The sequence below is a fragment of the Coregonus lavaretus genome (genome assembly GCF_964263955.1).
Source record: "Coregonus lavaretus genome assembly, chromosome: 32".
Taxonomy (NCBI): Eukaryota; Metazoa; Chordata; class Actinopteri; order Salmoniformes; family Salmonidae; genus Coregonus; species Coregonus lavaretus.
The window spans coordinates 17,769,459-17,794,225 of record NC_140019.1 but is presented as its reverse complement, the minus strand read 5'-3'; the positions used below and the strand labels follow the sequence as shown (position 1 = coordinate 17,794,225).

The 24,767-nt window shown below is 44.2% G+C and overlaps 1 protein-coding gene across 1 annotated transcript in view; it reads right to left on the bottom strand.

Annotated features, from left to right (window-relative positions):
* LOC311107540 (complexin-1-like) overlaps positions 1 to 24,767 on the bottom strand; it is a gene marked incomplete at its 5' end in the record, with an annotated part of 54,115 nt that overhangs the window by 12,805 nt on the left and 16,543 nt on the right. The window contains one exon of the mRNA XM_084150047.1: positions 1,451 to 1,629. Within this exon, the coding sequence (XP_084006173.1) occupies positions 1,451 to 1,629 (179 nt within the window). The remainder of the gene's footprint in view (positions 1 to 1,450; positions 1,630 to 24,767) is intronic.

Sequence of the window (24,767 nt, the reverse complement as noted above, 5' to 3'; positions counted from 1 at the left end):
TGCGTGTCGTCCACGTGACCGGCCACTGTTTATTTTGTTTTGTGTTGTCCTGTTGTCCTATTGCTCCTGTCATCTGTTCCCTGCTGTCCTCGTTTTCTTCTTAAAGGTTGCTTCCTGTACGCAAAGGTTGTTGAGGTCTGGGGAGGATGAGGTTGGTTGGGGCAGTGGGGCAGTTTTAACCAGGGCGGTATGTTGTTTGTGTTTATGTATGGTTGGTGTGGTGTTCGATGTAGCTCAGTTGGTTGTGGGTTCGATTCCCACGGGGGGCCAGTATGAAAAAAATATAAAATAATAATAATATATGCACTCACTAACTGTAAGTCACTCTGGATAAGAGCGTCTGCTAAATGACTAAAATGTAAAATGTAAATGTTAATGTGTTCCGGGGTCCTTGGTGGTCCCCGGTTCCGGGGTGACGACCCTCCCACTCTGTCTGCCATTTTCTTTCTCTCTGCTCTTGTTTTCCTTATTACGATGTCGGTGGGCGGAGCTGGGAGGGTTGTCAGCAAAATGGGACACACCTGGGCTAGCGTATCTATTTATGTAGCTAGCTATTTATTTAGCAAGCTAAAAACACCGGGCCTAACATTAGCTAGCTAGCTGCTGGGAGGATGTCATATAATTTCTCGGTGTCTACAGCTAGAGATGCAGGTGTCAATTGGTTTGCTAGCATGAAATGTGAATCGCTTTACTTGCTAGCTTGCTATGAAAACTTGAATGATATCCACAGTTAGCATATCTCTTAGTTGTCAATCAAATATATTTGGCATCAATCAAAGGGACAGGCAAGTTCCCATTCAGTTGTAAAAACATGGGTTGGGACAAGCATGCATTGGCAGGCAAGCTGCAGAAGGACGAGCAGTCTACTATTCCCCATCGTCTATCAGTGCAATTTTGACAGCCAACTAGATTAAAAAGTTTGAGAGGGTTTATCTAATGTTCCCTCGTTCGATTTTAGCTCATCTCGCTCTGGCTAGCATTAGTTGTTGATCATGTTGTTATTGTTCATGTGCATAGGCAACTGAAGGACAGAGAGCCTACCTTTTCATGGTTGTTTGATCAATAGGACTGTGAAGTTCCCAAATGTAAGAGGAAGTTCCCCTCCCCACTCAGACCACTCCCAGACAGTCCTAGCAACATTCTTGCTTGAGAAATTAGTCTTTGCTAAGAATATATATATATATATTTTTTTTTTACAATTTTAATTGAAAATAATTACATTAAGGTACTTAATTGTTACCCAGAAATGATCTGATATTGAGAACAAAACTGCTGCATTGAACATTCAAGGTAATTTCCTCAGAAAACCAAGTCTGTAAATCATCTCATTGCTTTCTCTCCCTTGTGTTGGACTCTTATTCCTGCCTTCTCAGGGTTAAATTCAGAGTTACGCAAAAGGGATTGAAGATATTTACACAAGATTCATAATTTAACATGATTACATTTTTACCTTATCCCTGATGCCCTGTCGGACGTTTTCTCTCTCCGATTCCATTTTTGCATATTTTGCCTTCCTCTCCTCCTCCTGTTGCCGAAGTGCTTCTTGTCTTTCCTCCTCCTTTTTCTCCGCATCAGGATCCTTCTCAGCCTCTTCCCCACCCAGCATTTTCCCCATGTCTTTGGTAGCTCCTTTAGAGGTGAAAGGGGGAAAGAAATGTCAGTCATGGGTCTGTTATGAGGGAACCCACAGTAAAGTATTGAACAACAGAGGAAACAAGAGGCGACCACCCTAAACGTGAACCCAATCAAAGACCCTCTAAATTATTTCCTTTTGATGGGCTTTGTGTAGGTCTCTTGACAGAGGCTGAGCCACACACAAATGTTCCAACTGGACAGTGGATCAAGACTTGAGAACGAAGGGCTTTTTTATGGCTTGGAGTTCTATGGCAGGATTTGAAGATGGCTGATAATAAGCAGATAATAGGACTGATCCTCTCATTGATCTCTACCCCTGGCCGGGATTGTTAGATATGCTAGAAAAAAGAGCACAGAGAAGATATGTCTTATTCAATGACATCTGAATTTCATTACGGGAATATTGCCCTTGGGTGCATCACTGGCTCACTTTTATTCCGAAGTGAAAAGAGTCTGGACAGAGTTGCCAAAAACCAAGTGAATAGGCATTACCTCATAGACAAATTGCTTATACAAACTCTGCATTGACCAAGCAGATGGACATTTACATACTGTATGTCGAAATAGAGGACTATTGGGAAGGAAAAGAGAACATGAAGACAAAAACACAGGCAGTTATTATAAATGGAGAAGAGGGGAGTTGATTAACATCTAATGGTTTATTCAATGCATACATTTGGCTGAAGTAGTTGTTAGTGGTGACAGGTCATATAGATCACATCTGGGACGTGAGAATATTTTCCTTCCCAACTTTTTGGAAAGTAACACCTCATCATAATTAAGCGGTTTGCTTGGCCTGCAAAACGAACACTATGCCAGCTGCTCTGAACATTAAGAGAAAAAATCACATTAGGACAATCACATCACTTACACTGTAAAATTAAACAAAACCACTTTGCTACCTTTTTGATGTCTCTGAGAAGGATGCTTGTGTATTTTCCTAAAATCAAGACAACACACTTCAGCTAAATACTCCCATGAATAATAGATTAAAGAATGTCTACATAACTGTAAAATATGTAAAAGCCAAATAATACATTTAGAGAGAGAGTAAGTCCTCTCTGAGTCAGATTGCAGAGGGCTGCTCCAATGTGCGTTCCCCTCACATCGAGGTCTGACACAGAGCGTGTCGAGGCATGAGACATTGTGTATTCAGTCCGGAAACTTCACCTACTCTCCTCCAACAGCTGGACGCACGCCTGTGCTCTCTCTCTCCCTTTCTCTCCCATCTGCCCATGGATACCCAGACACCCTCACACACCACACCGCTCATGCCCCAACTCGCTTGAAATCTTTTTTAATGAGGACTGGGCCTTCCTGGTGACAGAGGGAGATGCAGTGGAGATGGCTCCACCACACCCCATCCTTTATGAGCATTTCCCAGTCCAAAAGGCTTACTCTTTCAGCATTAGCCCCACTGTCTTGATCCAATCTGTGCAAAGTTCTGACAAGCCAGGCTGCACCCAGCTCTCCAGAGGAGGAAGCCGAAGACACGGCCATCTGGTTTCAACCCGAAATGTAAGAGATCGCCCGCCATGACCTTGGGGGTCGCTGGCTACTCTCCACTTTGTATTCTGATGCTGCCAAGCAGGAGTTAGGCAAAGCTGCAGTATCTCGTCCTGAGAAGAATAAATAAATAAATAAACACACTGTCTATTTGGTGATTCATTAGCGAGATAGCATAGCAAACAAACGACTTGGACTAGGTTTTGTCGACATCTCACAAAGGTTCAGTTGAGGTCTCCTCGTTGCTTTACACATCAGTCTTAACAGTTTGCGTCTACAGTGGATGTCGTATAATGTGACATTGAACACCAATGTTGACGATACGGTACACGCAGGGGTGAAATAGGGGTGAATTAAATGGAGTTTCTCTCCTTAGTATTGGAGACCACATTGATTTATAATGAAAAATTATCTGTTTAAAATTGCACAATCCCCCACCTATAAAATGGTCGTTTTGAGATGCTTCCATTTCCAATTATGGTCCACTGTATTCATTGTATAATGAGTGGGTTGTGATGTTACATTGTGTCTTTAAATGTAAGCCATTTGGAAGCTAGCTGAATGCAAAGTTAAATCTGAATGAGACAATAAAACTATTGACCTTTCTACAAAACCCTTAGAATGTAATTAATTCACAGCTGAACAAAACGGTTACTTTTGGAGAACTGATGATAGGCAAGGCTGTGATTAGCTGTATTGAAGAGCCAACTCATTGCAGTGACTTCTACAAAGATCATTCTACAAAGGACAAAAAACATCGGGGCATCAAGGGGACCAATTATTTTACTCTAACTAATATTTTCACTCAAGGTCAGAATAAACAATACCCATCTAAACAATTTCTTGAACTTCTCTACAAGGTAGGAGCCTCTGTCAGTGATTTCCCTCTAGCGTGTGTGGAACCACAGACATTTGAGTGAACACTCTCCATGGTTGTCAGTAGCCTGGGGAGATGTTTCCAACTTGCACACACAGTGTTTTCTACTGCTTTAAAATAAACAAGTATGCCATTGTTTCACACAGCAAGTGTGAAAGTTCTCAGTCAAATTAAATTCTAAATACATTATTTTGTCATGGGGTTTCCATCTCTGTGTGTGCAATGCTGTAATTATAATTTATTTCACACAGGATGGCCCTTTCCTGGCCCTTGGCTGTTGTAATAAACCAGAAAACCTACATGGAAACCCTGGCCTGCGACAAAACAACTTTCATAGGTATACTGTATATTCTCAGCCTTGCTTGCTTTTATTATTGTTGACGATTGCATCTGAACGTGAGCACAACTCATTTGTGAACTCCTGTGTGCTTCATTATCTGCTTTTAATTAATGCAATTTTCTCTTAGCAACGCTGTTCTGTTCCTCTTCTCCCATCACACCGTACGCTTAATCTCCGCTCCCCAGGCTAATTACCTCATCTGATTGTGACAAAGTTGCTGTGGAGCAGCATGAGACAGCCACCATCCCTTTAGTCTTAGTGGTGCCACTCCCTACCAGCTGTGTAGCCTAAGTGCTAACGGAAATGGTCTGGATGCTGAGGCCTTTCGGGCGCATTCACTGAGATGAGTCTCTGTGTAGCGGCTAGCTAACAGGCGTTAACGGGCGCGAACTCAACAGAGCTTAAAAGGGTCTCCTCAGCTCACTTTGGCCCTAGGGCCAATTTTAATGGGGAGAAGGGTGAGTGTGCATTGTGCACAAAGAGTTGAAATTGAAAGGGATCAGAATAAAGTTGGCTTAAAATGTGCCATGTTACGTAAAGGAATGCAGTGGACTTGGTGGAGAGTGTGAGAGTGATTGGAAGAGTGGATGAAATGGCACACTTGACAGGGTGTCTGTGTGTATGTGTGTCTGTGTGTGTCTGTGCATGTTTGTGTGAGTACACAGTAGGTGTCTTACTTGTGTGTGTGTGGCAGTGGAGGCTGCTGAGGACAGGATGGCTCAAAATAATGGTCGGAACAGAGCAAATGGAATGACATAAACACATGAAAACCATATGTTTGATGTATTTGATACCATTCCACCAATTGCGCTTTAGCCATTACCACGAGCCCGTCCTCCCCAATTAAGGTACCACCAACCTCCTGTGGTGTGTGGGTGTTTGGAGGTGGCTCCGTGTAGGTGTTACTGGCAGAGAACAAAATGTACCACTCTTGTCGGCATGTGACTATGTATGCGTTTGTGAGTGGGTTGTGTGGGTTTCTCCGTTACTGCCAGTGGTACTCCTGTCCATGTATATGCACCACTTTGTGTGTCTGTGTGTGTAAGAAGGTCACTGTTCCTTTTTGAAGGACTGCGAGGGCGGCGACGGCGGCCCCTGCCGAGCCCAGACAGGTGGCGTTAGCAGGGAGCAGCGGGACTGTGTGTTCCTTCTCCTCCATCTGTCACCCATCACATGACCCTCCATCTAGCCCCACATGAACTATCATCAATAACTTCATGTACTGTAATGAAAAGTGCTATATAAATCACATCTATTATTATTATTTTTTTAATCATCTGAACAATAGGAATCCTGCTACTTCCAAAATGTGGTTCATTGTTGCATAGTGATAGACATCGCTATGACGGTAAGGATCTTCGACAGGACATCATACTTTGGGTGCAGCAATACTGTGCTGTTCCTTCAAGCTACCTCTCAAGCAGGGTCAGGTGGTAGGATATTGTGAAAGCAATGGTCGTTGCAGAGACACATAGCAGGCACCAACCTAAAGGACACACCAGTTTGTTCAAACAGCCAAGAAATAGCTTGGTTGGTTAAATAAAAAAAAACACTGACCACAGGGAGGTAGTTTGCTTTTTCACATGGATTGCAAGAGCTAGATCAATTCTCCATTTAATCTCTCCTCCCCAGCAGGCCAGTTAGCCTCCCCACACACATCCACCATTTCCCAACCAGTGATGCAACTCCAAAAACCATAACAGCGTGCAAAGTATAATCTGGAATTATATATCTATCGGTGGTGGGTGAAGTGGGGTGGGGACACCACAATATAAAAGGGCCCCAGGGGCTGAGGGATTTGGCCTGCAGACAGGCCGGTAATGAGACTGGGGGTTTTTATGTGTCGGCGAAGGGGGATGGGGTGGAATAGGGAGGATGAGGTACGCTGGAGCCACAGCCACCATATCTAAGTAAATCTCCCGGGGAAGATGGGAAACGGAGGCAGGAGGTTCATCATTGCTGCGTTTTATCCCCCATTCTACGCCATTATCGTAGGACTGCAGCTCACAGACTTTCAGCATGGAGATGAGCTAGCAGGACCCAACACATGTATCACTATGAGGCTCACACCAATCTATCTGCAGAGGACGCAGGTCACCCACGGTCCATTGTTTACCACAACCAAGAGCCACATTTGCAATAAAGTAGAATTCACCCCCAGTGGTATGAGTGTGTAGGGGAATACATATAGTATTGTCGAAGGGAGCACATAGACAGAATCATAAGCCGCACAATGATGATGTCATTTGGACAGCTGTATTCTCTTTTCGCCACAATCATAGGAGTGGTCCTACCACTAGCTGCCTTTAAATAAAGTTTAGGGCAGATGGATTTTCTCTGCTTCCTCAGATACGCACTGTCTTTAGTGGAGCGTGCTGTAACAATCATTGGCAGCCCGGGGTGGTTCACTTGGTTGCCTGCCAGAGATCATAGAAGGCCATTGCGGACCTTCATAAGTTATAATGCTCGTGTCACTGGGTAAACTGTCACGGACGGCAGCAAGGTGGAGAACACCAACCCACTGATACTGAGGTAACTGAGGAGTGAAGAGGACCCACTTCACAGGATGTGAGATAAAATAAAACACCATGCTGAGTAAACGCTGGGTGAATGCTAAAGTCTGTGTTCTGTGACTTTTACAAGCCTTCTGCTTAACAAGAGCCTTCAGTTCTGAGGAGATGCAGGAAGATGAGAGGGTTCGGCCAAACTGAACGAGACACAATGTGACAGACTGGAACTGTGCAGCTGAAGGGCACTATACCCTTTAGACAAAACATTTCCAAACTCAAATGGGGCATAAAGTAGCCCTCTGTAGAGAACAGCAGTATAGTACAGATTAGAGCGTACATTAACAAAATGTATTAATATCTAATACTGTGTGTTAACATAGTTTTCTCCTGTGTATTCATTCTAAAGAGAAATATGTTTAGTCCAATGCTCCAGGGTTGTTAAAGGGCACAGCTGGAACCTTTCAATCCCACAACTTTCAATTTGGTACCAAGGTCTAAATATAACCAGCCAGTCTGCTGCTAATGCATGTAATGCTGCAATGAGATAATAGGTAAACATTAAAAGCATCTATGAAGGACAAAGTAATGAAACCAGACCTAATGTACATAAAATAGAGGTCTGCAGAATGTCTTTCCTTCTAGGAGGAATCGTGTACTTTTATATTAAAATAACTAAATTTCAATTTCTGTCTGACTTGCGCCCCAAGCATCAAATAATCCAATACCACTTTGATACAGAAAGACACATTTCTATCATCTATGCTTTAATCAAATCAACATAATGACAAGTTGGCATGTCATTTTTGTTGCATATTTCAGATACAATACCAGACTTGAATTTCAAGGGGACAATAGTGTGGAAATGGATGTTGAGTTGATGTGAACATCCTCCCCTCCAGAGTCAGTCACCCCTTTTGACCTGTATGCTGTCTGAGGGGATCTGCTAAGACTCCTCCTGACCCAGAGAAAGAGAACACTGACCCAGAGAAAGAGAACACTGTTCGTCATACATGGGCTAGTGAAAGCCATTAAAGGTACTTCATCCTTGCCCTTGCACTCCAGCAGAAATGGCATCCCCCAAGGTTCAATTCTTGCTCCGCTGCGTTTTGCTCTTTTAATTCCCTAGGCTCTGCCATGTCAGCTAATTTCTATGCTTTTGATACTTAGCTGTTCTCCACCATTATCAGCATCCTCTGCGTGCCTCTGTCTTTTTGAAAAGTGTAGAAGAATTAATAGAAAAAGTTTCAAATACCTTTAATTTACCAAGATTGTTTTGAGGACTGATCACCCTGCAATGGAGGAGCTAAAATAAATGTAACTGTCATTAGATCAAGCTCATTACATTAGCATGCCCCCAATTCGGAATCCAGCTGTCAACTAGAAGACCTATTCAGATGGGTTCATCTGGATGTAGCTAGTTACAGACGCCCACGCCAAACTGTTTATGCATTAGATGATTCCCAGGGTCATGCAGCCAACTTACAAATTATTCAGGACCTAATTATAAATTGCTTGTGCAAGTGTAGTTGTGGTCCTATTCACTTGTTTCGCCAGGTGTGGTTGTTAAAAGCAATTAAGCTGTTGTCACTCCAGGAATATTTTACACAACTCGTAGTTTTCGAAGCTTCCATATAATTGCCTCTGAAACATGATTTGATTAGTTTGGAAAGTAAGGCAAAGAGAATCAGGCTTTCAAATTAAAATGACAGGTAATCAAATCCATATGAACTAAATTGCAAGATAAAAGAGGGTGATAGAAAATGTATTTTAAAGATCTGCAAAGACATATAGATCTAACACTGTGTCTAGGACTATAACCCCATAACCATCCGAGGCAGAACTTGCATGTCACCTGCATATATGCTATTACCTGACACCTCCCAATCAGTACCTGTGAAACACATTTCACAACTGTTATGTGATTAACAACTCTACATGTACACGTCATTGTCTCAATTATCGCATTACTTTGAATAACTAGTATAAAGGTGTTATGTTTCATTACATTTCACATTTTAGTCATTTAGCAGACGCTCTTATCCAGAGCGACTTAAAGTTAGTGAGTGCATACATTTTCATACTGGCCCCCCGTGGGAATCAAACCCACAACCCTGGCGTTGCAAACACCATGCTCTACCAACTGAGCTACTCAGAATAGCTACTCAGAATAGCTTTACCTGTTATATCTACAGTATCTACAATGCCTTGCAAAAGTATTTATCCCCCTTGCCATTTTCCCTATTTTGTTGCATTACAACCTGTAATTTAAATGGATTTTTATTTGGATTTCATGTAATGGACATACACAAAATAGTCCAAATTGGTGAAGTGAAATGAAAAACATAACTTGTTAAAAACATTCTAAAAAATAAATAACAGAAAAGTGATGCGTGCATATGTATTCACCCCCTTTGCTATGAAGCCCCTGAATAAGATCTGGTGCAACCAATTACCTTCAGAAGACACATAATTAGTTAATAAAGTCCACCTGTGTGCAATCTAAGTGTCACATGATCTGTCACATGATCTCAGTATATATACACCTGTTCTGAAAGGCCCCAGAGTCTGCAACACCACTAAGCAAGCGGCACCACCAAGCAAGCGGCACCATGAAGACCAAGGAGCTCTCCAAACAGGTCAGGGACAACGTTGTGGAGAAGTACAGATCAGGGTTGGGTTATAAAAAAATATCAGAAACTTTGAACATCCCACGGAGCACCATTAAATCCATTATTAAAAAATTGAAAGAATATTGCACCTCACCAAACCTGCCCAGAGAGGGCCCGCCCACCAAAACTCACGGACCAGCCAAGGAGGGCATTAATCAGAGAGGCAACAAAGAGACTAAAGATAACCCTGAAGGAGCTGCAAAGCTCCAGAGCTGAGTTTGGAGTATATGTCCATAGGACCACTTTAAGCTGTACACTCCACAGAGCTGGGCTTTATGGAAGAGTGGCTAGAAAAAAGCCAATGCTTAAAGAAAAAAATAAGCAAACACGTTTTCTTTTGTTGCCAAAAAGCATGTGGGAGACTCCCCAAACATATGGAAGAAGGTACTCTGGTCAGATTAGACTAAAATGTAGCTTTTTGGCCATCAAGGAAAACGCTATGTCTGGCGCAAACCCAACACCTCTCATCACCCCGAGAACACCATCCCACAGTGAAGCATGGTGGTGGCAGTATCATGCTGTGGGGATGTTTTTCATCGGCAGGGACTGGGAAACTGGTCAGAATTGAAGGAATGATGGATGGCGCTAAATACAGGGAAATTCTTGAGTGATACCTGTTTCAGTCTTCCAGAGATTTGAGACTGGGACGGAGGTTCACCTTCCAGCAGTACAATGACCCTAAGCATACTGCTAAAGCAACACTCAAGTGGTTTAAGGGGAAACATTTAAATGTCTTGGAATGGCCTTGTCTAAGCCCAGACCTCAAACCAATTGAGAATATGTGGTATGACTTAAAGATTGCTGTACACCAGTGGAACCCATCCAACTTGAAGGAGCTGGAGCAGTTTTGCCTTGAAGAATTGGCAAAAATCCCATTGGCTAGATGTGCCAAGCTTATAGAGACATACCCCAAGAGACTTGCAGCTGTAATTGCTGCAAAAGGTGGCTCTACAAAGTATTGACTTTGGGGGGGGGGGGGGGGGGGGGGGGGGGGGTGAATAGTTATGCACGCTCAAGTTTTCTGTTTTTTTGTCTTATTTCTTGTTTGTTTCACAATAAAAAATATTTTGCATCTTCAAAGTGGTAGGCATGTTGTGTAAATGAAATGATACAATCCCCCAAAAAATCAATTTTCATTCCAGGTTGTACGGCAACAAAATAGGAAAAATGCCGAGGGGGGTGAATACTTTCGCAAGCCACTGTATTTGAGCTTTTATTGTGAATTTGGCAACCAAGAGCTCAGGTCTGTGGCCCTCCCTTGGAGATTGGCATTTGTTGTAATGATATTTTCTACGTGAGTGGAAACGGTGGCGTTGCTCCCAGTCCAGCTCAGCTCTGCATTAGATCTCTTTGTACAACCGTTTACTTGCTTTGACAACTGAACTACCCCATTCACACGGAGGACAATTGCAATATCCTCTGAGGTAGCTTTCCTCTCTCAGTATTTTCAAAGCCATCGCTAAACTACTTAAGTGGATGGTTCCGGCACTCTGTTAATGCCATTCTTCTCTGTTTGAAAGGAAGTCACATGTGAAGCTGAAACGTGATCAAGATATACAGTAGGGTACATACCACTGCAATCCATGGTAAATCAACTGTAACCGCAATGGTGTCAGGTAAGAGTTAACATCAAAGAATTCCCCTAGAATCTAGAGTATCAGATTAGCATAAATTGTCCTCTCAGTTGGGATCACTCTAGAAACTGGTTGTTGGGGACTGGGTTAGTGTTAGTGTTAAATATTAAATACTAATTATTGCTGTTGCAAATGACAAATAATGAGTTGAAAAGGAAAATACATTTTCAAGAACATTCAGAATACGAGTGAGGTGTGGGTCTTTATTTGAGTCTCTGTAAAGACCCTTTTCCAGTACACAACACACAGACGTCACGCACAGATGCGCGCGACTCTTGGCTGCAGTAAGCAAGCCATCGCCATCTGTGCGCATTCAACATAGCCTAGATTTACATTTGTATTACTTTTAAACAAATAACTTTTTTATGTTCTCATATGCTTACAATGATGTTTTGATTCTTGCTTGAACAGTCGCTAAGATTATATTTGGTTGTGATCTTTGCAAAATAACTATTTTGGATGCAGCAGTTGTTAGCTAGAATGCTAACGCTCATTGACATAGGCTGTAGCAAAAGCTAGCCAAAGAGCCATTTTACTGGTTGAAGATGAAGTGTTTCTATAAAAAATATAATGCAGTTGATTTGCGATGATGACGCAAACATTATATTAAGCAGGACATTCATACAAGACTTAAAATCCAATTATAATCCACAAATAGTGTTAAATGCACTCATAAGCAACATGTAAACAGAGGCTTTTTTTGCTGGCATTCTATAAGAACCCCCAACTTGCGCGCATCACCCACAGAAAGGAAGGTATATCACAGTAGGTTGAATTTCACTTGATGAGAAGATACTGTGTGTAAAGGTAGAGATGCAAGACCAATTTAGGCCTACAAACATATCAGTGTTTACTGGCTCCAGTGACCAAGACAACAAATAGTGTTAGAACATCTGAATCTCAAACCCATTACCCACGCAATAGGAAAAGCCCATGTACTTGTAATAAAATGTAAAAATGTGCTTTTCAATGTCTCTGTTAGTTGGAACATGTTGCTTGCAACACGACCAGGGTTGTGAGTTTGATTCCCGCATAAGCCTCATATGCCTTTTGAATATGTTTACTGTAAATCGCTTTGGATGAAAGCCTGTGATAAATGAGCCTATTATTCCTGATATATAACAGATTTTAAAATTAGGTCTGACCTACAAAGTTGCCATCAACTTGGGCATTATCCTAATTTCTCCGCTGCGCTAGGAGGGTTCTCTAATATTTTGGTATTTACAGTATTTTCAGTGTAATGCATGCACATTGAATTGTAAGCCTTGGGGCTCCAGTCCCTTCCCCCAGTCCCTTCCTGGTGACTTTGTCTTCAGCTCCCATCTTACTTCCTGGCTTCATGCTAATGTAAGATGGTATGATTCAATCCTTTCTTATCCGATGCTTGCATGGCTTTGGAAGACTCGCTCTGTGAATTAGTCCAGCGAATCCATAGCTCCCTTCTGCGCATAATCACATCTCCCCATCCACTCTGCCATTCCTGAGAAACACTCATCGATCACGCAGGCAATCTGATTTCTAAGATAACTAACACCATTATTCAAATATGAGATTACTTTTCCCTCACCGTCATCCATGGGCTGAATTTGTATGGCTTCGGTTAAGCGTGTGATATATGAAAATCCAATTCATGCCAATCCCTTTCTCAGTATGTCACCTATGTGGGAGCACTAAGAGTGTCACTGCAGATCTCTGAAGATTGTTGCATCTATACATTCCGAGCGTGTGCCTCTAGAATCCACACTGTTTGATTATATTGTGTTTCTTCATTCTTCATTTGATGTGCTCTTTTCTTAGGCTCTTGAGTGTTTACAGTCAGTCACATAGAACATATCAGCTGCTTGGGTATACTAATAAAACTAAGCCTAAATTAATCTCCTTTGTCTTTATGTGTGCTTTGTGTTAACCACTAATGCTTGCTGATGCAAATGACAAATAGTGACTTGAAAAAGGAAATGCATTTAGTATGGAATATTTCAAGAGGTACCATTTGTGACAAATTCATATGTTCTGAAAGCACAATGACAGTAAGTAATATAACAGGAATATATGTTTTTTTTGCTTGGCCCTAAAATAATGACTGTCCTTCCTGTTCTCCTCATTTTCTCCCACAGCGCTGTCAAACCCTATTGTAATGATGGGAAACTGTCTAATAAAACATCTCCTTTCTTACAAGGGTTGATGGCCCATTGAATTATTGAAAGCTTTGTCACTTTTGCAGATTTCAGCCTCTTTATATTAATGTCATGTGAAATATTTCTGAATTATGCAAGTCAAAATTGCCTGACTTGATGGCACATACTGTATGTGTTATTAACCACATTTTTCACCAGACAGTCAAAACTCCTGGCGGAGGCTAGTGTTTGTTTTTCTGCTAATATAATTTTAAAAATATACTGAAAATGATGAATACCAACCATCATACGATTATCTCAAGTCAGTGTCATTATAAGCTCTTAAGCCAGGGCTGATGTTAGAATACCACCAAGGCTGATGTTAGAATACCACCAGGGCTGATGTTAGACTACCACCAGGGCTGATGTTAGAAATCCACCAGGGCTGTTGTTAGAATACCACCAGGGCTGTTGTTAGAACACCACCAGGGCTGATATTAGAAATCCACCAGGGCTGTTGTTAGAATACCACCAGGGCTGTTGTTAGAATACCACCAGGGCTGATGTTAGACTACCACCAGGGCTGATGTTAGAAATCCACCAGGGCTGTTGTTAGAATACCACCAGGGCTGATGTTAGACAACCACCAGGGCTGATGTTAGAAATCCACCAGGGCTGTTGTTAGAATACCACCAGGGCTGTTGTTAGAACACCACCAGGGCTGATATTAGAAATCCACCAGGGCTGTTGTTAGAATACCACCAGGGCTGTTGTTAGAATACCACCAGGGCTGTTGTTAGAATACCACCAGGGCTGTTGTTAGAACACCACCAGGGCTGATATTAGAAATCCACCAGGGCTGTTGTTAGAATACCACCAGGGCTGTTGTTAGAATACCACCAAGGCTGATGTTAGAATACCACCAGGGTTGATGTTAGCATACCATCAGACATGTCCAATGCACACACAGTGACCAGCGGACTGCTGCTCTGAGTTCCGAGTTCTTTGAAGTGTCACACTGGGAGAGAGGGAGCTGAGAATTGAGGTCACCGTTGGCTTCTGTAACAGTTTGCCGTAGCTGGGAGGACAAGCAGGAGCTGGTAAAGAGGATTGGCCGAGGAGGAGACAGGAGAGAGGAAGCAGGAGAAAAAAAGAGAGGAGACAGGAGAGAGGAGGGAGGAAAGAGGAAGCAGGATAGCAGAGACAGGAGAGAAGAGAGAGGAGTCGGGAGAGAGGAGACAGAAGAGAGGAGACAGGAGGAAAGGAGACAGGAGAAAGGAGACACGAGAGAGGAGAGAGGAGAGAGGAGACAGGAGAGAGGAGACAGGAGACAGGAAACAGGAGAGAGGAGACAGGAGAGAGGAGAGAGGAAGCAGGAGAGAGGAGTCAGGAGAGAGGACACAGGAAACAGGAGAGAGGAGAGAAGAGACAGGAGAGAGGAAACATGAGACAGGCAAGAGGAAACAGGAGACCGGAAGCAGGAGAGAGGAGAATGGAGAGAGGAGAGAGGAAGCAGGAGACAGGAGACAGAAGAAAGGAGACAAGAGAGAGGAGAGAGGAAGCAGGAGAGAGGAGAGAGGAAGCAGGAGAGAGGAGACAAGAGAGAGGAGAGAGGAGAGAGGAGACAGGAGACAGGAGAGAGGAGAGAGGAGAGAGGAGAGAGGAGACAGGAGAGAGGAGAGAGGAGACAGGAGAGAGGAGACAGGAGAGAGGAGAGAGGAGACAGGAGAGAGCAGACAGGAGAGTGGAGACATGCGAGAGGAGAGAGAAGACAGGACACAGGAGAGAGGAGAAAGGAGAGAGGAGAGGTGAATCAGGAGAGAGGAGACAGGAGAGAGGAAGCAGGGGACAGGAGACAGAAGAGAGAAGAGCGGCAACAGGAGAGAGGAGACAGGAGAGAGGAGACAGGAGAGAGGAGAGGGGAGACAGGAGAGAGGAGACAGGAGATAGGAGAGAGGAGAGAGGAGACAGGAGAGAGGAGACAGGAGAGAGGAGAAAGGAGACAGGAGAGAGCAGACAGGAGAGAGGAGAGAGGAGACAGTAGATAGGAGAGAGGAAGCAGGAGAGAGGAGACAGGCGAGAGGAGAGGGGAGCCGGAGAGATGAGAAAGGAGATAAAAACAGGAGAGAGGAGAGAGGAGACATGAGATAGGAGAGAGGGGAGAGAGGACAAGAAACAGGAGAGAGAAAGCAGGGGACAGGAGACAGGAGAGAGGAGAGAGGAAACAGGAGAGAGGAAGCAGGAGAGAGGAGACAGAAGAGAGGAGAGCATCGACAGGAGAGAGTAGAGAGAGTACAGGAAACAGGAGAGAGGAAGCAAGAGAAAGGAAACAGGAGAGAGGAGAGAGGAACCAGGAGAGAGGAAGCAGGGGACAGGAGACAGGAGAAAGGAGAGAGGAAGCAGGAGAGAGGAGACAGAAGAGAGGAGAGCGGCGACAGGAGAGAGGAGAGCGAGTACAGGAAATAGGAGAGAGGAACCAGGGGACAGGAGACAGGAGAGAGGAGAGAGGAAACAGGAGAGAGGAAGCAGGAGAGAGGAGACAGAAGAGAGGAGAGCAGCGACAGGAGAGAGTAGAGAGAGTACAGGAAACAGGAGAGAGGAAGCAAGAGAAAGGAAACAGGAGAGAGGAGAGAGGAACCAGGAGAGAGGAAGCAGGGGACAGGAGACAGGAGAAAGGAGAGAGGAAGCAGGAGAGAGGAGACAGAAGAGAGGAGAGCGGCGACAGGAGAGAGGAGAGCGAGTACAGGAAATAGGAGAGAGGAACCAGGGGACAGGAGACAGGAGAGAGGAGAGAGGAAACAGGAAACAGGAGAGAGGAAGCAGGGGACAGGAGACAGGAGAGAGGAGAGAGAAGGCAGGAAACAGGAGAGAGGAACTAGAGCGGAGAGGGAGAGGGAGAGGAGCGGAGCGGAGCGCTCTGACTTTAACACAGCCACTGACCTTCGCCTTCCGACCAACGCCAGGTGCAGCATATCAATTTTCCAGCTCCCTGACTGTTTATTTTCCACCCTATACAACCCCCCTTCTTCCCCGTTCCAAGTCCTTTGGCTATTAATGGTTTCTTATGGGAGCATGGGAGACAGTCAAGGCTGGGGCAGCTTGAATGCTGCAGGTATAAATAGCCACAGTACAAAGAGATATTGTAGTTAGATTAGAGTGTGGGAAATTAGACAAAACATGGCCCATGATGAAGAATGCTAGTGGTTATGCAGCATATTACCGAGAGAGATAATCCATCCCAAATGGATGGGTGCCATTCAAATGGGCACTCAAGATCAAGGTTTTTGGCAATCATTTGAAGTCCTAGGTTGCACCAGATTGGATGATAACTCTCCCCGATATCATTTGCACTAAAATTAGAACAAAATGAGAGATTGACAGTAGTAGAACGCTTTCTACAGAGAAGAGGGCACTGATGCCAGTTACTCCTTTTCTATCATGGTTGCATCCATTATCTATCGCTAGAAAGGAACCCTAGGTACTGTATGTCAGCTTAGGTTTTGTTTCCTGTTTTGTATCCTAATGTACCTCCCTTTGTTCTGGTTATGCTAGCAGACACAAAGTCCTCTGTATTGGACACAAAATTTGATCTCTAAAAGCAAATAGCAAATCCTCAACATGAGAAAGTGGGAGCAATACTAGAGAAGAATACAAATCTCTTCTTGTCCCCTTGTAGACCATTAAGAGGGATTGCTCAGTCCCCCTCGAGGACTGGCCTCAGGGCTGGAGTGAGCATCAGGTGTTGCAGTCACTTACACGCAGTGTACTCATCATCGAGGCTCACCACCCCGGTCAACTCCCTCCCGATTCCCTCTGCTCTCCAAGACCGTGCAAGTTCATGCCAGCGATCACTCAGGCATTCTGATTAGTTTTATGGCCTCCTTGTGCATTCTCAAAGGCGGCGGTGGCATCAGCGTTGTCTGTGACTCAGTGAGTCACGATACGGGAGAGACGCGCAACCTGCCACCCTGAGTGTTCATAGCCAACATTGCCCCGTTCTATGAATCATTACTTTAATGCATCTGACAGGAGTTGCTTGCTCGGAAAATGTACCATTTTATCGTTTTGGGGGGAATGGCAGTTCATGTTGACCCCTGGAGGTTTTTTGTGTGAACCGGAAGGTGTTAGATGTGTGTTGATCTGGTATCAAAGCTGCTTAGATGCTCAGCTCGCTGGTGATAAAACCCCAAGATGAACACCAGAAGGGTTATCTGACCCCAGGCTGTAGAGATAAGACTCCCCCTACAACTGGCTGGTGCTGTGTACCCAGAAAGCTCATGGAGGAGTTTATCTATTAGGACAGTACATTCATGTCTACACTCAGAATCTGCCCATGAAAGATTATTCAACACATAACACTCCAGGTGCTGTTTTTCTCCCCTCATCACTGAATAAACACTAACTACTCAACACTCCTCACATCACATACTCTCTGTTTGCAATCCAATTGAAGCCATAAGTAAGTTCTACTGCATTCCAAATTAGTCCCATTCTCACCTCCAAACCTGCCTATCACTTCTATTCTACCCTCAGTAGTGTCTCTGAGCATGAAGCCCAACAGAGGAGGAACCTGGTCCAGCTTGACTTAACCATGACCAAGAAAACCCATACAAATAAGGAGTGTATAGCACTTTACTAGCTTGACATAGTTTTTTTCTTATAAAATATGTATCGTTCTATTAATTATTTATCTTGTGTTTACTCTTTGCATCTAATGATACTACATAATCATATACATTGTCCTGTTGTTTTAGCATTTGTATCAACGTTTTGTCCTGTGTTGTTTTCCTTTGAAGCACATGGCTGCTTTTGAATGATTCATCATGCGTTCTTGTGACTATAATTGCATCACTCATCATTTTGAGCACTCACTAAATATATTTACCATGACATGCATGTTTAAGGAAATTCATTACCTCAACAGTATGATGGAGTGAATGGAAAAACAAGACAAATGTTACAAATGACACAAAGTTTTATTAATGGGACGTCCAGTGCTGTCTTGATTGAAAACTGCTCATAGTTGCACTTTGATATGTTGACACACTCGACATGAGCCAACTCCACTGTTAATTAATAATTCATTTCATCTTTCTCAAACAGGCATTCTTAATCTGGAGTCATTACATTGTTATGTCTGCATTAGTGTCACGATCGTTTACAAACGAGAAGGACGAAGGCGCAGCGTGATAAGCATACATGTTTATTGAAACGAATGAACACGCGACAAAACAACAAACGAAACGTGAAGTCCAAGATAACACACAAACATACCATAACTGGAACAAGATACCACCACTAACAGGTGCCAAAAGGCTGCCTAAGTATGGTCCCCAATCAGAGACAACGAGCTACAGCTGCCTCTGATTGGGAACCACCCCGGCCAACATAGATCTGCACATGCTAGATCTAAAACATAGAAATCAACATAGCAACACACAACACGGAAAATACTCACCCTGACTCAACAAATACAAGTCCTCAGAGTCAGGGCATGACAGTACCCCCCCCCCCCAAAGGTGCGGACTCCGACCGCGCCACATAAACATAACAGGGTAGGGGCCGGGTGGGCATTCCGCCTCGGGGGCGGATCCGGCTCCGGGTGTGACCACCACTTACTCTCCAACTCCCCGTTGCGCCCCTAGTCTGGTCTGGACCTCGGCGCGCTGCTTCCCCTCTCCTTCCTCCCACGAAGTACCAAGCCCTGTCTGGACCCTGGTGTGGGAGACCCCGAACCTGGAGAGGGGCTGATGTCTGGGTCTGGACTGGAACTGCTGACTGGAGCTGGACCCGACGACGGTGGATCGAACTGCTCTGGCTCCGGAGTGGAGCCGCTGACCGGAGCTGGACTGGACCCTGGTGGAGCGGATTGCTCTGGCTCCGGAGTGGAGCAGCTGACCGGTGCCGGACCAGGCACCGGTGGAACATGCACGGGCCGTGCCGGACTGGACACACGCACCACTGGCTTGGTGCGGGGAGCAGGAACGGGCCGGACCTGGCTGATGACGCGCATCCCTGGCTTGGTGCAGGGAGCAGGAACGGGCCGGACTGGGCTGACGACGCGCACCACTGGCTAGGTGCGGGGAGCAGGAACGGGCCGTACCGGACTGGCGACACGCACCACTGACCTGGTGCGGGGAGCAGGAACAGGCCGGGCCGGGCTGGCGACGCGCACCACTGGCTTGGTGCGAGGGGCAGGAACAGGCCGGGCCGGGCTGGCGACGCGCACCACTGACTTGGTGCGAGGGACAGGAACAGGCCGGACCGGGCTGGCGACGTGCACCACTGGCTTAGTGCGGGAAGCAGGAACGGGCCGGACCGGACTGGCGACACGCACCACTTGATTGGTGCGAGGGGCGGGACTGGGTTCCTTCATTAACCCCCGCTCCTTCTGCTGCCTAACCAGCTCCTCTCGCCGTGCCTCTACACTTTCCTTCTGCTCCCTCTGAACCAATGACCCCCCTAATCTGGTGGCCTCCTCTGCTAAACAGCGGAACTGCTCTATCGCGGCCTCCTGCTGCCTCGTCGTCCACGGCGTGAGCCCCCCCTAAAAAATGTTTGGGATTGTCTCCCCCCCGTGATCATGGCCTCCATCCCTCTTGCCAGACTCTCGCTCATCTCCTCCCAAGTCCATCCTCTCTCCTCATCACGCTGCTTGATCCAGGATTGGTGGGATCTTCTGTCACGATCGTTTACGAACGAGAAGGACCAAGGCGCAGCGTGATAAGCATACATGTTTATTGAAACGAATGAACACGCAACAAAACAACAAACGAAACGTGAAGTCCAAGGTAACACACAAACATACCATAACTGGAACAAGATCCCACCACTAACAGGTGCCAAAAGGCTGCCTAAGTATGGTCCCCAATCAGAGACAATGAGCTATAGCTGCCTCTGATTGGGAACCACCCCGGCCAACATAGATCTGCACATGCTAGATCTAAAACATAGAAATCAACATAGCAACACACAACACGGAAAATACACACCCTGACTCAACAAATACAAGTCCTCAGAGTCAGGGCGTGACAATTAGTGGTTAATGGATAACTTTAATGAAACCTTGTGAGTCTAGCTGACCCTGTGTTTCACTTGTTGTAGTTGCCTTGACTTCAGTGAGAATCCCTATAAACTATAATTACTGTTTTTCAAAATGTAATCTATGTAGCACTTCAAATATCTCAGGTCTGCTGCTTCTTAGTGTACGTAGTCATGGTAATAGTCAGAGTATTTGAAATCTATATTGCAATTTGGCTTGGCTCTACATTTATGTACTACCAACCATTAAATCACTGTTGCATCGTGGAGTGGAATGAGAGAAATGCTATCAAATACATCAAACTCATGGTTTACATGGTTTCCAGGTGTTTGACACCATTCCATTTGTGCTGTTCCGGCCATTATTATGAGCCATTCTCACCAGCCTCCTGTGCCTAGGGTACATCATTTGCTGGACCACGTTCAGAGTATGAAAGGCATAAACCCAATAAAGTTAGACCTGCTTTGTCTTGTCGTCTTTCAGGCTGTGCAGAGGTGCTGTCGGCAGCACATCCAGAAGACCAGAACCCTAACCCAAAGTCATCAATACCTCATCAACAAATGGCTTTTATCCAGCCTTTAGGGCCAAGGATCTTTGTAAAGGGTATGGATTGGAGAGATACCACAGTGCTGTTGTCCTCCAGGACAAAGCCTGTTATTGATGTCTGACCTGTGCAACGTCCTGATAGCCAACCTGTCAATTCCCTCTCCAGATGATCGCTGTTTCCCGATACAAAAGCAAAAGACGTTCCATTCTCAAAGACATTGGGCCCTAAAGCTGATATCGATTTGATAATTTTGTCAGAACAGGGATTCAATGTACGAGCGTGACTTTCAGCCAGGTCAAGCTAACAATAAGCATTATTGTCTGTCAGGTGAGAGTGCTGAGGCAATCGGGTTGTGGATTGCCCTGTGGTGGAGTCTAGGAGATAACCTTTACGCCACTGGCTGGTCTCCCCTCACATCTAGAATGGATCAAGCCATCTGTCTCTCTCTATGTCAGCACAGAGCAGCTCTGTATGCACCACTGTCTGCCATCCCCTCTATCACGTCCCACAAATCAACCAGTCAGATGTGAACACTGTCTTTGATTCGGCTTCTGTTGCAAAACTATCTAATTCAATTCGAGTTCTCTCCTTCCCTTTTATGTGAACCTCCCAGTTCTTTCATCCTCTCCGGATTCTTCCATAGCTGCTAAATCAAAAATATAATAAAAAAATTTAACAATACATTCCCCCGTCGACAGCACCCCCAACCTAAAACATCTTCCTGCGGCCATGGAATCTTGCCAGTCATAAGTAGGTCCACATAACATCTGTTAACAAGTTAGGGCTGCAATGTCAATCCAGATCATGAAGTGATCTGATTTGCTATTGTTGTTTTGTAGGGGAAAATCTCCAGTCTGTGCAAAAACAGACCTTATTTTGGATGGGTTTCCATGACTCATTGCCAGGATGTAAGTGGCCAATTCCAACCTCTTTCCATCCCAAGCCACTGACAAAATTAACAATCCCTAAATTGAAGCAAGTGTAGCATTTGCCTTCCAATTCACATCCGCTAACTAATTAGTGCTCTATTGTGTCCAATGGCTGCACCACCTTTTTGATGGTGCAGATTCATCCACAGAGTGTGTTTAAACATTATCGTCCTGCAGGGTTTCCTAGTCAACCTATTTGTTTTCCAGATGAGCTATATGCATAGTGAGTGTTAAGCTGAGAACATTGACTTCATAAAATTGTATTTGACTGTGAAAGCGTGCGAGCCAGCACACGTATCAAAAGACAACCCCTCAAAGAGCCCTTTCTCTTCACTTGCATTAGAGAGGGATTTGCTGAACTATTTTCAGAAGCGAAAGCAACAACAGCAGTAAATACCAAGTGAGCCTTGAAAATGAACCTATCGGCGTCACAAGTGAGGAAAAAGTAGTAAGCACACTTTGACCTCTCCAGCCTCCAGTAATGGCTCAACCTGTTTTTCTTAGATGCCTGGCATTGCCTTCAACCAGAGAGCTTTAGGGCATCCATCAACCTTCTGCAGGTCAGCAGAGGTCCCCACACTCGCACATGGCAAGTATTTTCTTACTCGCCCACATTTCTGGAGAGTGCACCTTGATAGAGGTACTTGTTAAAAGCCACAAACGCAGCTTGAAGACCTTCAACTCAAAGATGTTGTGCTGTTATTCATCTCAGAAGAAGGTGGAGATATAGTTCTGTCTTCGAAGTAGTGAGGATGTAAACCAGGAAGTCTATTTCTAAATTGGATGCTGTGTATCAACATGCTTTCACAATGTCACTTCTTATCCTATACAATTAATAGTTCCAGCATCCAGCATGCTATAAAATCACAATCTCAGTATTCAAAGGTAATCAATCCCTTTCGAATTTGAGCTCAAATACAAACCAATGCCTATGAGTGAATCTTTCACACCCCTTGACTTGTTCCACATTTTGTTGTGTTACAGCCTGAATTTAAAATGGATTACATTTAGATTTTTTGTCACTGGCCTAGTTTTGTCATCATTTCAAAGTGGAATTTCGTTTTTATAAATTTTTACAAATTAATTACAAATTTTAAGTTGAAATGTCTTGAGTGAATAAGTATTCAACTAAGCCTAAATAAGTTAAGGAGTAAAAATATATATATATATTTGCGAGAAAAAAACATATGGGGGATTGGAAGTGATGCAGACAATTACATTGATGGAAGTTACAATCTATCTGCAATATTAAAGCTGATCTACCCTCTAAAAAAGAAAAAAAAAGAAAAGAAAAACACTGCAAAAAATGTGGCAAAGCAATTCACTTTTTGTCCTGAATACAAAGTGTTATGTTTGGGGCAAATCCAATCCAATACATTAATGAGTACCACTCTCCATATTTTCAAGCATAGTGGTGGCTGCATCATGTTATGGGTATCTTTGAAATCATTAAGGACTGGGGAGTTTTTCAGGATGAAATAGAAACTGAGATAAGCACAGGCAAAATCCTAGAGGAAAACCTGATCAGTCTGCTTTGATCAGACACTGGGAGATGAATTCACCTTTCAGCAGAACAATAACCTAAAACACAAGGCCACATCTACACTGGAGTTGCTTACCAAGAAGAAAGTGAATGTTTTGAGTGGCGGAGTTACAGTTTTGACTTAAATCTACTTGAAAATGTATGGCAAGACCTGAAAATGGTTGTCTAGCAATGATCAACAACCAATTTGACGAAGCTTGAAGAATTTAGAAAATAATAATGTCCAAATGTTGCACAATCAAGGTGTGGAAAGCTCTTAGAGACATACCCAGAAAGACTCACAGCTGTAATCACTGCCAAAGGTGCTTCTACAAATTATTGACTCAGGGGTGTGAATACTTATGTAAATGAGATACAGTATTTCTGTATTTCATTTTCAATACATTTGCGAAAATTTCAAAAAACATATTTTCACTTTGTCATTATTGGGTATTGTGTGTAGACGTTTTGAATTCAGGCTGTAACACAACAAAATATGGAATAAGTCATGGGGTATGAATACTTTCTGAAGGCACTGTAGGTGGAATGGAATTTTGATAAAAACCACCAAGAGTAAATAATGTCTCCCTCTCTCTGAGAGCGTATCAATTCAGAGAGCAGTTTTGTTGAAGGGCATATTTGATCAAGTGAGGCTGATGCACAGAATGCAGAAGGGCTCATTTTCAGATTTTCATCACATTCCATTAAAGAAACACAGTAGGGCCTCCAAATTGTTTATTATGCATGATAGGAACTGGCTGGCACATAAACAGTTTGCCAATGCATCCGTCACGCCCAATCCAACGGCACGTCTCTTAAGCGACGGGTGGAGTTTAGTTATGGAAACAGGCTAGTTTGACTCTAGAGACAGCACCTGATCCGCTCAGATCTCTACTATGAGACGGATGAATCATAACTGTGACTCAGTGCCAGATGGATGAATTCCAAAGTCAGCATATCCCCAAAACAAAATCCAATTTCCTCAATGATTCCCGCTCCCTATACACCTAACTCCTAAAGTCATTTGAAACTGACCCTCCCATTCACCACAGTTGATGGCCAACTGAGCATTCCTCCATCCACAATTAAAATGCTATCCGGTAAAAAAAAAAGTATTCGAACATTACACCTAATCCCAATTGTCCTTTTTCAGGAGCAAGGAAAGAGAGGAATCTCCCTTGGACAAATGGCACGTGACGCAGCCTCTGACATTATCAGCAGAGACCAGGGCATTGCTCTGGCCGCTCTGGCCTCCACCAGCAGAACCCAGCCCAGTCCACATGTCCCTCTCCCCAAGCCTTCAAAGCTATGGGGCCAAAGGCCTGCTCAGCACACAAATGACCAACCAGGCACATACTTGTACTCTACTTCACTAGAAGTAGAATGCACACAGGGCACCATATGGAGTTACATGTAGAATGTTGCACAATATAATGACTCCT